The sequence below is a fragment of the Ochotona princeps genome, chromosome 22 (genome assembly GCF_030435755.1).
Source record: "Ochotona princeps isolate mOchPri1 chromosome 22, mOchPri1.hap1, whole genome shotgun sequence".
NCBI classification, from domain to species: domain Eukaryota; kingdom Metazoa; phylum Chordata; class Mammalia; order Lagomorpha; family Ochotonidae; genus Ochotona; species Ochotona princeps.
The window spans coordinates 9,888,515-9,906,328 of record NC_080853.1 but is presented as its reverse complement, the minus strand read 5'-3'; the positions used below and the strand labels follow the sequence as shown (position 1 = coordinate 9,906,328).

The window sequence follows — 17,814 nt, the reverse complement described above, 5'->3', positions numbered from 1 at the left end:
TACCTACCGGAAATCCTGATGCGGTTGATGATTGGTGAATGCGTCTGTCAATCTCCAGGTGGGCGTGGCTCGCTTTCTTGGGCGTTTGGAGAACAGGAATGCCCGTCTGGGAACTCTAGGTGTGATTGGATACGACCGCGAAGGGGCGGAGCCTTTGGGATGGATAACACGGACTCAGTGTCATTTCCCCCCCCCGACCCCCTCTGTTAGGAAGCCAAGACGCCCCCAGCCTCATAACCTGGTCTGGCGAAGAAGCCCTGCTGAGCTCCGTCATAGACCACCCAACTGGGGCTGCCCGTTCAGAAGCCCTGGGCACTGCTCCAGGCTGGGAATTCCCCTGGTGTGACCTCTGACCCCGGTGAGATACCGGGCCCGGGGTTCGAGGCCAGCTCCCGGTGTAGGCGGCCATGGAGCTGGGCAGCTGCTTCAAGACCTATGAGGATTTCAAGGAGTGCTTCAACGCGTACAAAAAGGAGAACAGGTGTTCCTTCATCCTCAAGGACTGCGTCTCCGTCCGCTTCCACAACCTCAACCACGGCACCTCCATCCGCGAAGATGTCTTGTAAGGGCGGGGCGGGGCGGGAGGCTGGGAGGAGGAGGGCCCGAGGGAGGAGGGCGTGCGGCGCGGCCCCGCTCTGCAACAGGCGCTCCTGGAGCACTCGCTTGTGAAGCTGGAGGGAAGCCGCTCGGCTGTTCACAAGCCCTGTTGGAATTCCTAGGTGAAATTTCCCGCTCTCCCCCTTGCCCGTTTTTTGAGCACCTGCAGTAGCCTAAGGTGCAAAGGGGGTAAAAACGCCTTGGCAGTGGTAGGGTCATTTGTGGGTTTGTCCATTCATTCATTCATCACTCATGTATGTGGTTCCGGGAGCACCCGGTAGTGGCAGTCGTTTGCGAACACTTCCCATTTCCATATCGCCGGCAGCTTTTTCTGTCATGGGTGCTGGAACTGTTAGCTTTTTGGAGCCACAAAAGCACACCACAAACAAGGACGCGGTTGGAAGAATGACTGTCGGTAGCCAGGGTCCACCGGCTATGGCTGTCTCTAAAATCAAACCAAAAGAGAGCGGCAGCCGGCCGGCAGAGGATGAAGGTGATATGCAGAGAGTCTTTTAAGTGATGGACTGCCACTGGGGGACAGCTCAGGGACCACTTCCACATGCTGGGGTGACCATGTAAGGGAAATGGCCGCCCATGGTGTACAGCATTGGGCTTTTATACGTCTTAGGTGTGGGGGCAGGGGAGGATAGCAGGTCCTCGGTTTGCGCACGCTTGTGATGGGTGTTGATCTGCGCAGACTCATTCCAAACATTCCTGGATGGGAGTGTGTTTGACTTCTGCAGAGTGTTGGAGTCACCTCTGCTTAGCCCCAATAAGAACCTGCAGCTCAGTTTTCAGAATGACAGGTCATTGTTATTTATTTTTTTCCATCGGACAAATGAAAACAGATTTGGAAGCTAAGATGGGTTAAAAACTCCAGAGCCTTTGGGGGGGGGGCACTCCAATAAAACAGCCCACTATAGGAGAGTGCAACTTGTAATTTTTTAGTAAAAGGAATTTAGCAAAACAACACTCAGCAGGGCGTGGCGGTAGGGACAGCAATGGAAAGCAGACGCCGTGAGGTCTTCTGTAGCTAATGGCTGCCGTGTGACATGATCTGGTCTTGATGGGAGAGTGTCCAGTTTTTACAGACGTTAAACCCCTTTGAACCTGAAGACACACCACGTGGGCCAACCCTGAGAGTCAGTGTCCCTGAGTTTGACACCTAAGGGGAGATGTTTGGCTTTTAATTAGAGACGCAGCCTACCCTGGGAGAACTTCCAGTGGAAAAGATTTGGATATAGGCAGGCTGGCTAGCGTGGACAGCTCCCTGCCTGGGCAGCTGCTGTATAGAAATTCTATCTCTGCACTGAAAATGTAAACTTAAAAAAAAAATCCTGCAGGGGTGGGGAGGGGGGAACAAGGAAAAAATGGCTCCATAACCATCCAGTATAAGAAATACAGCAGTTATATCTTGTATTATGAGTAAGCTAAGGGTGAATCAGTAACCCAGGGATAGTTTGAAGTCTAGAGACTCACTAAACAATTTTGTATACAAGACCTGTGTCTGCAGGTTTTGGGAAGTTGGGGTGGAGGTGGGAGTGTCCTGCAGCTAATTCCCCGCCCCAGGGAGATGAGAGATTATGGTGGGTGATAAAGATGCCTAGGGGGTGGGGAAGGGCTTCACCTTGGAATGAATGGTTTTTCTGGGCTGCTGAAGACCTGAGTGGGAGATTTGTGATTACTTACTAAAAGCACAGTAGAGGAGCTGTGCGCAGTGGCCCTGGGGAGCAGCGACCCAGACATCAGAAAAGTAGTATTTTGGAGAAACTGAGTGGAGCACCTTGCTTGGCAGGTGCTGAGACCAGTTGCAGTCCCTTGGCAGGGTCTTCAGGTGCCACTGTGAAGTAGTTGGACTTGATGCAATAAGAGTGGCCCCTGGCTTGGTAGAGAAAGAGGACTTTGAGAAAATCCCGACCAACCTTGAACACTCTGGGTAGACCATCCCCAGTGTGTGGCACAGGGTTTGGCCCAAAGCAGGCATTTAATAATCGCTGGATGGGGAGGAGTCTTCAGTGCTAAACATATGCTTTAGGGAAATGGGTGCTGCATAAACCCAGAAAAAGAAGCAAGATGTCAGAGAAAGGCAAGCTTGAGACTGAGTGCCAGAGCCTGGGCAATATCAGAAGATGTTCTTCTATTTGCAGTTCTTAAAAAATGACAGGCTTAGTGGCTTAGAACCGTGAATGTCTTGTTTTCCAGCTTGCCCTGTGCTGTAAGTCAGACCCAGGTTTCCCTGGTGACCCTTGGAAATAATGGAGTCTGAAAGGCTGCGTTTCTTCCTACAGGCCGTAGGGGTCGCACTGTTTCCTTTCTTCAGCAGCTGCTGGAGCTGCCCTCACTCTGGCTCTAGGCCCCTCTGCCTTCCAAGCCAGCGGGAGGGCAGGTGGGGTCCTGATCTCTCTCACTCTCTCTTTCTCTCTCTCTTTCTCTCTCGCCTAGCCTCTGCCTCCAGTTGCCTGCTTCACTCTTGTACTTCTGAGGATCATCCTGATGATACAGAATCCAGGCTATAGCCAGGGATAATGCCCCTGCCTCATTGATTTTGGAAGTCATAGTTGCAGAGAAACAGATCTTCCATCCGCTGGTTCACTCCCAGGATGGCCGCAGTGGCCTGCACAAAGCCAGCCCAAAGCCAGAAGGTCTTAAAAAAAATTTTTTTTGTTTACTTCTTTTTTTCTCTCTCTCTTTTTTTAAGATTTATTTATTTTATTGGAAAGGCAGATGTACAGACAGGAGGACAGAGAGGAAGATCTTGCGTCCGATGATTCACTCCCCAAGTGGCCACAACAGCCGGTGCAGGGTCCCAAAGCATTGGGCCATCCTCGACTGCTTTCCCAGGCCACAAGCAAGGAGCTGGATGGGAAGTGGAGCTGCCAGCACTAGGACCGGCACCCATATGGGATCCCGGCATGTTCAAGGCGAGGACCTTAATGATTACGCTATTGCGCCGGGCCCTGTTTATTTCTTCAAACAGTATGATTTAAAATTCAGTATATGGGCAGGTGTTTCGTCCTATATCGGAGTGTCAGATCGAGTACCAGGTCTCTCTTTCGGTTTCCTGTGCACCCTGGGAGGCAGCATCTGGTGACTGGAATGCTTGAGTCCCTGCTGTCCACAGAGGAGATCCAGATGGAATTCTTAGCTTCTGACTTCAGCCTGGCTCAGCCCCACATGCCGCAGGCGTTTAGGAAGGGAACCAGCAAATGGATGGAAAATTGATTAATATCTCTCTTAAAATGTTTGCAATTAAAAACAAAGTGTTGGAGCTGGCAGATTTGCTCAGCTGGCTAACCTTCCACTTCCTAGCACCAGCATCCCGTATCGGTGCTGGTTTGGGTCTCGACTGCTCCACCTGTGGCCTGAGAAAGCAGCAGAGGATGGCCCAAAGCCTTGGGGCCCTGCACACATGTAGGAGACCCGGAAGAGGCTCGTGGCTTTTGGCCATTGCAACCATTTGGGAAGTGAACCAGTGGATAGAAAATCTTTCTCTGTTTCTCCTTCTCCTTATCGATTTACCATTCCAATAAAAATCTTTAGAAGAAAAAAATGTGTCATTTCCTTTTACTGTCACCTTCTGAGAGACACTCAGCCTGAATGAGCGTATCTTGTATGTGAGTCTGCAGCTCTTCTTCTTTTTAACATGGTAGCAGTGTGAGATTTATCCACATCCTTTTGTATTCGACTTTTCTCACTTGGCAGTGTAACTTGGAGATATTCCTTGGCACTTATTCCATTGTATGGGATTTAGTTGGTATTGACTGATGTCATCTATTTTAGCAATGCTGCACTGAAAACCTACTCCATGCTATCATATGGAGGTGCATTGTTAAAAATGATAAAGCTGGTGCCTGCCCTCAGGGAGTGTTCCTTCTAGTCAGGGAGACAAATATGAAGCTATAATCACAGAAAGAATTATTTCCTTAAAATGGAAACAACAGCACCACAGGAAAGGGAAAATATGGAATGCCGGGCTGAGGGGGATGATGGTGACATGGTTCAGAGCAAGGCAGGCTGGTGTTCAGACAAGAACACTGTCCCACCCTGACATTTTGTGGAGTTTACAAAGCATGCTCTATCTCATTGTCTGACTTGACCTTTGAAAAGTCTCCATTAAAGTTTTTTTTTAATTTTATTTTTATTTAAGGGCCTGGCACAAGAGCGTAGTGATTAAGGTCCTCACCTTGTATGCGCTAGGATCCCATATGGTCATATGGTCGCCGATTCTAATCCTGGTGGCCCTGCTTCCCATCCAGCTCCCTGCTTGTAGCCTGGGAAAGCAGTTGAGGACAGCGTAAAACCTTGGGACCCTGCACCCATGTGGGAGACCTGGAAGAGCTCCTGGCTACTGGCTTTGGATTGGCTCAGCTCTAGCCATTGCAAACCATCAGGACGGAGTGAACCATTGGAGATCTTCCTCTCTGCCTATCCTCCTCTCTGTATATCTGCCTTTCCAATAATAAAAAAAAAAAAATCTGTATAAAATATTTATTTTTATTTAAAAGGTAGACTTACAGAAAGAAGGAGAGACAGAGAGGACAATCTTTTGTCTGCTTGCTGGTTCATGGCCCAGATGGCTGCAACGGCCAGAGCTGAGCTGATCCTGGCCAGAAACCCAGGAGCTTCTTCTGGGTCTCTCGCATGCCAACATGGACCATCCTCTGTTGCTTTCCCAGGCCATAAACAGGGAGTTGGATGGGGAGTGGAGCAACTGCAACATGAACCAGCGCCCATAAGGAATGATAGCACTTACAGGTGGAGGGTTAGCCAGTTGAGCCAAAACACCTTCCCAACATGTTTTGTTATTCCCATTGAACAACATGATACATAGGAAGTGTGAAGAGACTGGCAGTTCCTACTTTTCTGCCCTGTGTAATCCTTCAAGGGTTCCGATCTTCGGGAGGAGAGCAGGCACAGAGATGAGCTACTTAAAGCCCCAAAGAGAATAGAGAGACACAGCACTCTTCCCCTACAGGCCGCTCTTAGGTGTGTGTCTGGCAAGTCTGAACTTGCCAACAGAAGGGGGGAGGGGAAGAGATAGAAGGAGAGAATGAATCAGGGCAGAGAGTAAAATTCCAGAACATTCTATGAAGGTTTTTGTGTGTCAGGACTGAAGGCTGCGTCAGCCTATCTGGTGCCAGAATTCTGAGTTAGAACCTCAGAATCAGAATCCCAACCATTTTCCTTTTGCTCCTTGCTAACTGCAGTGTTTTCTACTTTTGTGCCTTGACTGGGGGCTGTGTGAGCTCTCAGGCCTGACAGCCTATGTGACGTATGGGCAGGTCACAGAGGCAGAGCACTCCTCAGGAAGGAGGCCCCTGGTGTGCTTTTCAGATAAGACTTGCTCACTACCGCACAGCCCACCAGGTTATACTATTTGAAAGTTGTTCGCTTCAAACCCACCAGTAGAAGCTTGCCAACTTGCTCCTTTTTGAAGTTAACAGTTAAACTGACCGATCATGACTCTGTAATTGTGTGGAACTGGCCTGGAGCATATAACAGCTCTGTGCTGTGGGACTCGGGGCTGCCCAGTCCCCTCTGGCTGTGCAGAGGACAGCTGGGAGCCCAGGCAAGGCTGAATAAACCGCCCTCATGCGTTTGCATTGACTTCAGACGCCTGATGATTTTGGGGGATCTCAAAATTTGGGGATCTCAGAAGCTCAACATGAGCTTTCGTATTTAGCCAGTGGACTGTAATAGCTTCCTAGTGTCACATGTTCATGTACAAATATTGTTTCTGCAAACTTATAAAAGGCCAAGTGTTTGCCATTGGCCAGGCATTGAGCTCAGGGGTTGCTGGCACCCCATATGGGCACTGGTTAGAATCCTGGGTGTTCCACTTCCCTGCTTATGTGCCTTGGAAAGCAACAGAAGATAGCCCAAGTGCTTGGGCCCTCTTGCACCAGCTTTGGAGTGAACCAGCTGATGGAAAATCTCCCTCTGTAACTGTCCTTCTAGCTAATTAATCAACTAAAACAGAGACTAGGAAGCCTCATCAAGAGCAGTCACAGGGACTGGCACGATGGCTCAGTGGCTAAATCCTTGCCTTGTAAGCACCATGATCCCAGATGAGTGCTGGCTCATGTCCCAGATGCTCCACTTCCTATCCAGCTCCCTGCTTGTGGCCTGGGAAAACACTGGAGGATGGCTCAAAGCCTTGGAGCCCTGCCCCTACGGGGGGTGGGGGTGGGGGAAACCTGCAAGAAGCTCCTGGCTTCAGATCAGCTCAGCTCTGGCCTTTGTGGTCATTGGCGGAGCAAACCATTGGATGGAAGATCTGTCTCCTTTTCTGTAAATCTGACCTGCCTTTTCAATTAAAGAAAAAGTGTTTTAGAAAAGAGAGAGCAGGCAGTTCCAGCACTTTACCAAGCATACAGGAGGAAGTATTTTGACCTTTTTCACAACTGACTGTTTTACATTAACATTCATTTTTCGGCAAGTCAGGCTGTTTACACTGAGCTCTGACTGATAATTATGTCATCAGCCTTTGTGATCACTAGAACCTTGGAAAACTGGCCTCGGGGCTTTTGTTGAAAGAGGGGGTGGGGTTGGGGTATCTGTCTTCCACATGCTGAATTCACACCACAGAAATGACCACAATGCTCAGGCTGAATCTGGAACTCTGAGTCTCCAATGTGGGTGGCAAGGCCAGGCAATAGCAGGGGGCTGGATTGGAAGTGGAGTGGCCGGGACTCTAACCAACATCCATATGGGATGCAGGTACTGCAGACACATGGCTTAACCCACTGTGCTCAATACTGGCCCCTGTGTTTTTGTTTTTTAACATTCATTTACTTCTGTTGGACAAGCAGATCAAATTTACAGAAAGAAGGGGCTTCCATTCACTGGTTCACTTCCCAAATGGTTGTCATGGCCGGAGCTGAGCTGATCTGAAGCCAGGAACTTCTTCTGGGTCTCCAGTGTGGTTGCCAGGCCCTTGTTTTATTTTTTAAGAAGTAAGAAAGTCTATGTTTTTTTTTTTTTTTGAAAGATTTATTTATTTTTTATTACAAAGTCAGATATACAGAGAGGAGGAGAGATAGAGAGGAAGATCTTCCGTCCGATGATTCACTCCCCAAATGAGCGCAACAGCCAGTGCTGTGCCGGTCCAGAGCCAGGAGCCAGGAACTTCATCCAGGTCTCCCACATGGGTGCAGGGTCCCAGTGCTCTGGGCGGTCCTCGACTGCTTTCCCAGGCCACAAGCAGGGAGCTGGATGGGAAGTGGAGCTGCCGGGATTAGAACCAGTGCCCATATGGGATCCTGGCGCATTCAAGGCGAGGACTTTAGCCACTAGGCCACGCCGCTGGGCCCAAGTCTATGGTTTTATACCCACTTTCTGCTTTCTCTCTCTCTCTCTCTCTCTCTCTCTCTCTTCTAATTTATTTTATTGGAGTGGCAGATGTACAGAGAAGGAGATACAGAAGGATCATCCATTTGCTGTGTTACTCCCCAACTGGCACAACAACTAGGTCTAAGCTGTTCCAAAACCAGGAGCCAGGAGCCTCCTTTGGGTCTCCCATGTAGGTGCAGGATCCCAAGGCTTTGGGTTGTGCTTCACTGCTTTCCCAAGCCACACTCAGGGAGCTGGATGGGAAGTGGGACAACCAGGACACAAAGCGGCACCCACATGGGATCCCGGTGCTTTCAAGGGGAGGCTTTCGCCACTGAGTCATCGTGCCCAGCCCCCCCCCCTTTTCTGAACTGCCGTATTTTTAAATTTTTGTTATGACTTGTTCTTCAAACAGTTGGCAAAGTGCTCTAATGTCATTCTCCATAGCAGTTTTGTCTGATAGCTGCCATTGTTTGAATATTTTACTGGAATGTGTTCCAGGTGGCTCTGCTGGGAACTTTGCAGGCATTGCGTCCTTTAATCCTCGCCACACCCTGTAAACCAGGACCTTGTTATCAGAGTTTTCATCCTCTGGTCATAAGGCTGTTTGGGAAAGCAAAGGTCATTACACAAAAATATTGCTAATTAGCTGCTTAGATAATCAGTCACCACTCACCCAGCCTTGCCTTCCTGTCTGTTCTGACCATCCCATCACCACCTTTTCCAGTAATAAACACCAGGATAATGTAACACAAATAATATTGTGCCAGCTGAAATATGGGCATCTCCTGAGTTCCAGAACTGGTCCAATCCTTCATGTAGCCTGAAAGAACTTACAGGTTTGTATCAGTTAACAGATGGAGAGGGGCTATTAGCATGGGGCCTGCACAACAAATGATTGAAACCTGAGCCCTTGGGAAACTCAGTAGGGCTTAGGTATACTTTAGCAAAATTAACTTAAATTTGTTAAAGTGAGACAGGAAATGAAGTGTTCTATTGTTTGAGGAGATGAGCTGACAGTTTAAGCTATTCTTGGTTAACCCAAGAACTGACAGATACAGCAGGCGTTGTGGTAAAGTGGGTTAGGCTGTCACTTGGGACGCTCACATTCCCATATCTGAGTGCCTGGATTCAGGTTCCACTCGAGATCCAACTTCCTGTTAATGCACATCCTGGGAAACAGCAGGAGAAGGTTCAAATAGTTGGGTCCCTTCTGTCCACATGGGAGAGTCAGATGGAGCTCCTGGCTCCCAGCTGCAGCCTAGCCCAGCCCAGGCTCTTAGAAGCATTTAGGGAGTGAACCAGGGGATGGAAGATCTCTCTGTCACTCTCCCTCTCAAATAAAAAAAAAAAAAAATTTAAAGAATTGGCATGTAATTGCCATTATAATCAACTTCTGTGCAATATATTAGCTTCATACTTTCCTCATCTTTTTTTAAAAAGATTTATTTTATTTTTATTGGAAAAACAGATTTTATAGAGAGGAGGAAGATCTTCCGTCCAATGAGTCACTCCCCAAGTGACCACAATAGCCAGAGCTGCACCAATCCAAAGCCAGGGGCCAGGAACTTCCTCCAGGCCTCCCACATGGGTGCAGGGTCCCAAGCCTTTGGGCCATCCTTGACTGCCTTCCCAGACCACAAGCAGGGAGCTGGATGGGAAGTGGGGCCACTGGGGTTAGAGCCAGCACCATTGGGATCCAGGTGCATTCAAGGCAAGGACTTAAGCCGCTAGGCTACCGCGCTAGGCCCTCCCCACTTTTTTAAAGCAAAATTTCAATTTTTTTTCCCCTACTATTTTCTGTGTATTTTGGGGGATGTTTTTGGTTACAAGTAACTGAAAACTGTTCATCCAAATGGTTTATTAGTTGCCAGTGTAGAAGCCAGAGTTGTGAGGCAGCATTGTGACACTTCTACCGCACACAGCAGTGTGCCTAGCACCTGAGCTCACATCCAGCACGTTAGCTTTCAGCTAATGCATACGCTGTGAGGGAACAGACCTTAGCTCAAGCACTTGGATCGCTGCCATCCACATGAGACCCAGATGGAGTTCCTGGCTGCTGGGGAGCTTGTGGGGAGTGAACCAGCAGGTGGGTCTCCAGAATGTGATGTTTTCATTGGCCCAAGCTGCTCTCATGTTGACACTCTACCGATAGCAGGTGTCAGCTTTGCCCTCTCCGAAGCTCCCCACGGCGCAGGTGCAGCAGTCCTATCTCAGAGGATGGCTGTAGCTTTCCTGTCATGGTTCCTTGCCCAGAATTTGGCCAATATCCAGGCCCGTTTCTAATGTGAGTGCTTTAATCAGCTTAGACTAGCCCTGAGGCGTTTAGCTGCATAGGGAACAAATAGCAACCTGAATCAAATTGGCCCTTTGTTAATAAGAAAAGGACATAAGGATGTTGGTTGCCCAGCGGCAGTTTCTGTCACAGCGTTTTGGATGAATTTGCTTTCCACGCTACTGCTTTTTTGAGCTCTAATTCTGGATGTTCACTTTCTTTCCAGGCAAAAGTATAGTACTTGTTGACAACCTGAGTGTTTCCTCCTCCATACACTTTAAATCAGATTAAAAGAGTTTTTTAATTTTTTTTTAAAGATTTTATTCATTTTATTACAAAGTCAGATATACAGAGAGGAGAGACAGAGAGGAAGATCTTCCATCCAATAATTCACTCCCCACGTGACCACAACAGCCGGAGCTGAGCCAGTCTGAAGCCAGGAGCCTGGAACTTACTCCAGGTCTCCCATGTGGGTGCAGGGTCCCAAGGCTTTGGGCCATCCTCAACTGCTTTCCCAGGCCACAAGCAGGGAGTTGGATGAGAAGTGGAGCTGCCGGGATATGAACTGGCATCCATACAGGATTCTGGTGTGTGCAAGGCTTAAGATTTAGCCACTAGGCCCTTCTTTTATCTTTTTTAAGATTTATTTTATTAGGGCACGGCGCGATAAAGTGGTGGTTAAAGTCTTCAACTTGAACGTGCCATGATCCCATATGAGCACCAGTTCTAGTCCCGGCAGCTCCACTTCCCATCTAGCTCCCTGCTTGTGGCCTGGGTAAGCAGTACAGGATGGCCCAAAGCCTTGGGAATCTACATCTGTATGGAAGGCCTGGAGGAGGCTCAGCTCCAGCTGTTGTGGCTGCTTGGGGAGTGAATCAGTGGATGGAAAATCTTCCTCTCTGCCTCTCCTCCTCTCTGTATATCTGACTTTGTAATAAAAATAAATAAATCTTTCAAAAAAGAAAGTCATGGGTCCTGTGTTGAGGGTCAGTATGAACATGAAAATGGAAATTCAGGGCCCCACACAATGGCTCAGTAGCTAAATCCTCACCTTGCAAGCACTGGGATCCTGTATGGAAACCAGCTCATGTCCAGGCTACTGTGTTCCCCATCCAGCTTCCTGCTCATAACCCGGAAAAGCAGTGAAAGATGGTCCTAGCCCTGGGAACCCTGCACCTGTGTGTGGGAGAATTGGAAGAAGCTCCTGGCTTCAGATTGACTCAGCTCTGGCCATTGTGGCTTTTAGGGGAATGAACCAGTAGGTGGAAGACCTTTTTGTCTCTCCTTTTTGTGAATGTGATCTGTCTTTGCGATACAAATGAATTAGTCTAGGGGCCTGGCACAATGGTCTAGCAGCTAAAGTCCTTGCAACATACCAGGATCCCATATGGGCGCCGGTTCTAATCCCGGCAGCTCCACTTCCCATCCAGCTCCCTGCTTGTGGCCTGGGAAAGCAGTCGAGGACGGCCCAATGCTTTGGGACCCTGCACCCTCGTGGGAGACCCGGAAAAGGTTCCTGGTTCCTGGCATCAGATCGGCGCGTATCGGCCCGTTGCGGCTCATTTGGGGAGTGAATCATCGGATGGAAGATCTTCCTCTCTGTCTCTCCTCTTCTATATATATCTGACTTTGTAATAAAAATAAATCTTTAAAAAAAAAAATTTGCTGGTCTAACTAGTTAATTTATTATGTTGCGTGTCGTCTTTCAAATCATTTCCTTTCTCTGAATTCCCATTTCTTTTTAGACTAATTTATTTACTTGTTTATTTAAGATCTATTTATTTTTACTGCAATGTCAGATATACAGAGAGGAGGACAGGAAGTTCTTCTGTCCGATGATTCACTCCCCAAGTGAGCACAACCCCACCAGCCAGGAGCCAGGAACTTCCCCCTAGGTCTCCCACGCGGGTGCAGGGTCCCAAGGCTTTGGGCTGCCCTTGACTGCATTCCCAGGCCACAAGCAGGGAGTTGGATGAGAAGTGGAACTGCCGGGATTAGAACCGGCGCCCATACGGGATCCCAGCGCGTTCAAGGCGAGGACTTTAGCTGCTAGGCCACGCCGCCGGGCCCAGACCAGCAAATTTTATCCACCTTTTCATCCTTGAGAACATCCTGAAGCCTGTTTTCCTATCTACATATGTAGATAATAGGACAATTTTCCTGGTACAAAATGGTGTATATTAGGGGCTTAGGACAGCCTGGCATACATTACATCCTCAATACCTGTAGCAATGGTGGGGAAGGATTAAAAAGATTTGCAAACATTGGTCATAGTTGAAAAGGAGGACTTGGAAAAGATGCCCGTGTTCCCACCCTGGCAGGTGCACACATTACAGACATTAACAAAGCCAGGAATGTAAAAGAGCTCTGTGGTTGACAGTCACCCGTATCTTGCTTGGGAGGAGCTCCACAAATAATCACTAAGTATACAGTCAGCATCACTGTCGCGCTGGGTTTAGGCTAAGTTGTTGAGCCAGCACGGTGGTAGTGCTCACTCTGAGGGTTTGAGGAAGGCTTTCTAGAGAAGATGATGGTGGCTCGTAGTTCTGAAGGTTACATAAGCTTTGGGATGAGGAAAGCTGGGAAGGGCATTCTAGACAAAAGACAAAATGAGCCAAGACCCCAAAGCGCAACACAGCTCAGTAAACAGAAGAAGCTGGAGCTAGTTTGTCTTCTTCCCATGACATGAAAAACAGGATGGAAAATGAGGCAGAGGCTACCCAGTGTTGCCGCTCACTGGCCTGCTCCACCCCTCCCTGGATCACAGCTGAAGATGTGCTGCCCACACACAGTGTGCACAGCAGGTGCACACACTCGGTCCCAGGCCACTCCACCCTATTATTATGGGACTGGCACATCCTGTTTTCCTTAACTTGCCCCACAGGGTGGGCAAACAGAACCGGCTGGATTAGAGTGCTTAGAAGAGTGTGCTTGGAGCTCCCAAGCCATGTCATGCCAGGGACTGCGTCCCCCCCTCCCCCCGCTCACTCCCTTGGTCTTCAGGCTGGGAAATTCCTTGGAGATACAGGGGTGTGACCCATCTCACCCACGGGTGGGGCCCGAATTATTCACCCGGTCCATTGTTGATAAATATCTGCTGAAGGAGTCGCAGGCACTGTGTTAGGTGTTTGGAATAAACTGAGGAGTAAGTTAGTCCTAATACTTGAAGACATCCCCAGCCAATTGGAAAGGCACTGCTTAAACATTCTCAAGAACGTCCCCGAGTTATCAGTGTTATAATAGTAAGGGTAGCTAAATTTAACTGGGCATGAATAAAAGGCTAAAACACTATTGCTTGCAGCTCATTTAGTCTTGGTAACGACCCTAAGGAAGTCAACTCATTTTCTGATTAGGAAATTGCACACAGATAGGTAAAGAGACTTGCCCAAGGAGAAACGGCTTCCGAGTAGCAGAGCTGGGATCAGCATCCAGGCAGTCATCCTCCAGTCTCCTCAGCTCACTAGCAGGTGTCCTGTGAGCCAGAACATGTGCCAACCCTTTATGATAAACACTGTGACTTCAGAGACAGGAGCAATTCCTGCGGCTTAGGGACATCCACCGCACGCTTCTTGGAGAACGTAGAAACCTAATGTGGACAGCAGAGCGTGGGATGCATAGGGAGAGAAGAAAGAATGGCGATACCATGCAGTGACCACTGTCCTTTCAGGCATTGCTGTCAGCCTAGAATAGCAATGCGAGAAGGGACCCCAAAGACAGCCCAGAACTCACAAACTTTTTCTCTCAAAAGATTTATTTGAAAGACAAAGAAACAAATTGTCCATCCACTGTTTTACTCCCCAAATATTCATCATCTAGGTCTTCCGCCTGAGGGGTGGCACACAAGCCTGTAGGGCCTCTTCCATGGCTGTCTCAGGCACACCAATAAGGAACTGGTGGAAGCAGAGCAGCTGGGACTTGAGCTGATGCTCCTGTGGAATGTTGGCATTGCAGGCAGAGGCCCAGCATGCTACTCCATGTCTCAGTCCCTGGTCATGACTTTCTTAGGATGTTAGCCATTTTATCATGAAACAAGATGTACAGAGAATCCTTGAGAGCAGACTCAGATATCCCCTAACCCAGAAGGCCTTGAGGAGCTTATCTCCTCCACTGTCCTTGGAGCCTAATTTTTTATCTTGACTGACCAGAGGAAGAAAGAAGTAGTTTTGCTGGCCCAGTGCAGTGGCTTCGTTGGCTAATACTCCCCCTCAAGCACCAGGATCCCATATGGGTGCTGGTTTGCGTCCTGGCTGCTCCACTTCCCATCTAGCTCCCTGCTTATGGCCTGGACAACCCGTAGAGAATGGTCCAAAGCCTTGAGACCCTGCACCTACATGGAAGACCTGGAAAAAGCTCCTGGCTCCTGGCTCCTGGCTGCTGGCTTCAGATCAGCTCAGCTCCGGCCATTGTGGCCACTTGGGGAGTGAACGAGCAAATACATCTTTCTCTCTGTAACATCTGCCTTTGCAGTGAAAACAAATGCATCTTTAAAAAGGAGAAGTACCATGTAAGGATAGGAGTAAGGTGGACACTTTGACCAGGGAGTGACCAGCTGGGCAGTCTGTAGCCACTTCTTGACTATCCCCTGTACCTGGCTTCAGATTGAGGTGGTGGTATAGCAACAGAGAGAAAAGGGAAAAACACTGTAGAGGGACGTCAAGAGAATGGCAGCTGGAGATCGTAGGGTCCGCAGAGTTCATGTAAATCTTCTTTACATTCTGCACTACATAATGGCCTTCAGGAAGCCTGTCTGCCTATGTAAATCCCAATAGTGCCTGATCTTACCAGAGCATTGGTGGCCGGCGCCTTTATCACTGTTCCCTCTGCCTCCCCTAGATATATGCAGGTGAAATTTGTCTGTATTTGGACTCAGTCCAACAGGAAGAGACTTCGGCAGGAGGACATGTGCCCAGCCTACCTGCTGCTGCGGTACGACGAGAGTCTAGACCGACTGTGTATCAGAGAATTGAACACCCAGCATGTGCATGTTGACTCCAGCAGAGCCGCTGGTCCCAAGGAGGATGCTGTTGGCAAACCTCAGAAGACCAGGTGCGTGCAGACACTGCAGCCAGACCCCAAACAAGTGGAGAAGTTGCCAGCTGAACCATTCTTTTGCCTCGAAAATGTACAAGTGCCCTCAAAGCCGGAGCTGGAGGGCGTCACTCCTTCTGACCTGGCCAAGATAGCCAAAGTAATGAAGAACTTTCTGCAAGTCGATGAGGGTTCCATGGCTTCCTTCAACGTGGGCAACAACCAGGCCCTGGACCGGCTCAGCTTCCAGAGCAGCAAGATGAGTGAGCTGTTCGTGCGCTTCCCCGAGAGCATCTTGCTGCACCGGGTGGAGAACGCCCGGGGCCATGTCCTGTATGCTTTCCTGGTGGAGAACAAGGAACGCGAGAGCCGAGTGGTCCACTTTGCCATGCTCAAGGAGGAGACAGCCACCTCTGTGGCCAAGATGTTGAGCATCTTCACAGAGTTCAACTCCGACTGGCCCAAGATCAAGGTGGTCTTTGTGGAGCCCTCGTTCCCTTACCGGGCCATCCTGCAGGAGAACTTCCCCTCAGCCCGCATCCTCCTTTCCATTTACCACACAACCCGACTCCTGGAAAAGAAGTTGCATCGTAGTTCCACAGATCCATCCTTTAAAAGACTCATGAAGGAAGCGCTGCGGGAGGCCGTGTTTGTCACTTCCAACGCCAGCCTGAAAAACCTGTGTGACATGTCCCAAGCCCTACTGGATGAGGATCTCTTCAGCTTCCTGCAGGCGCACTGGTTCTCTTGCGAGCTGCTGTGGTACCTGCACGTGCGGAAGGGCCTGCACGCATGTAACACCTACATGGACAGCCTGGACATTGTCACCAGCAAGGTGTCAAGCCTCTTTCGGGAACAGCAGTCCCTGTTCCCTGGGGATTACGTCGACCTTTTTAACACCAAAGGCTTGAAGAACCTGCCCTCAGCACCTCCCAAGTTAAAGAGATCCCAGTCTGCAAGCCTGGCAACCAAGGCCAAGAAGCCCTTCCAAGTCTGCGGAGCCAGCCTCCCCCGGCCGCCTGTGCAGGAGACCAAGGCAGACCCACAGCAGGTTCCCTTGCAACCACAGGCCCAGCCCTCCCAGGCTGGCATGCTAGATACTTTGCACCAGAGCGGCTCTGAACTAGCCTACAAGCTGTGCCACCATGAGTGGGAGGTGGTACAAAACTCAACCCACCTGGTGGACCTGGCTGGTTCCTTTGTGGACGTGCAGCTGATCGAGAACTCTCACCAGGTCAGCAAAGATTGCTGCAGCTGTAGCTGTTCCTTTCAACAGTGGTACCACCTGCCGTGCCGGCACATTCTGGCCCTGCTGCACACCAGCCAGCAGCCAGTGGGCGAAGCCATGGTGTGCCGCCGGTGGCAGAAAAAATACCAGCATCTCCTTGGGCCCAATGGCGAGCTCCAGGACCGCGGAGAGCTCCCCAACCCAGGGCAGCCTGAGAGGCAGGGAAGGGACCACATAATTCAGGACCTAAGCAGGGAACTGGCCAACCTGCTGATGCAAACTGAGGGGCCAGAGCTGGAGGAGCGCTACTCCACCCTGCGCAAGATTGTGGACATCTGGGCTGACCCCGGGCAGCTGCCTGACCTCGGTCGGCAGCCTGAGCCCAGTCAGCTGCCCGAGCCCAGTCAGCAGTCTGAAGACTTTAGGGATATCGGTTGCCTCCCCTTCCTCTGGGGAAAGCTGGAGGAAGGGGAGGGACTCTCTCCTGCTGAAGCCCTGGTGCACGAGTGACGTGTCCGCACCTGCGCATTGGACCATGTCCTCCTCTCCTCGAAAGTGTGCGAGTTCAAAGAGGGTGACAGGTGTCAGGGATCGGCATTGTAACCACTATCTCCCTAGGTGTGACAGGGAGAGTATTCCAGAAAGCAGAAAATCCTTTGAGGCTCCTCCCCCAACCTCTCCAGCCCCCATCCCCACCCCTGGGTCAGTCCTGCTTTGGGCAGCCCATGAGGACCTCATTCATTATTCAAGGCCAAAGTTTTCTCCATGTCGAAAGGTCATCGCTCGTTCTCCCTCAGCCCCCGAGATCGGGTACGCATTGCCCCAGGACAGAGCAAGACAAAACGGACCTGGGAAAGGGCTTATTTGCCAAGACAGAGGGAGAGGGCGTGATCCTTCACTGTTGCTGCTCTCTATGAAGATTCTGTTATTTGTATCTATTTTTATTCATATTAAATAAAGCTTTATTAATAAAAGGAAAGCAGCAGGGAAATGCATTGTGCTTGATCAGGGAGGAACAGGGGTCTGCACATACACAGCTGTACAGCTCCTGGCGTGGCTGCCGTGAAGTGAACACCCGAAGGTGGATTTACTAATTTTTTAAGATGTATTCATTTCAATTGGAAAGACAGATTTACAGAGTAATGGAGAGACAAAAATCTCCTGTGTGCTGGTTCACTCCCTAAATGGCCACAATGGCCAAAATTGAGCTGATCAGAAGCCAGGAGCTTCCTCTGGGCCTCCCACGCGGGTGCAGGGTCCCAAGGCTTTGGGCCATCCTCCACTATTTTTTCTGGCCATACACAGAGAGCTGGATGGGAAGTAGAGCAGCGGGGACACAAACTAGCGTCCATAT

At 49.7% G+C, this 17,814-nt stretch overlaps 1 protein-coding gene across 1 annotated transcript; it reads left to right on the top strand.

Annotated features, from left to right (window-relative positions):
* Positions 1 to 79: 79 nt before the first annotated feature.
* ZSWIM3 (zinc finger SWIM-type containing 3) lies at positions 80 to 17,437 on the top strand. Its single transcript, XM_058679797.1, has 2 exons — positions 80 to 562; positions 15,038 to 17,437. Exons 1-2 carry the CDS (start codon positions 408 to 410, stop codon positions 16,968 to 16,970), a joined length of 2,088 nt encoding a protein of 695 aa, XP_058535780.1. The 5' UTR covers positions 80 to 407; the 3' UTR covers positions 16,971 to 17,437.
* The last annotated feature ends 377 nt before the right edge of the window (positions 17,438 to 17,814 follow it).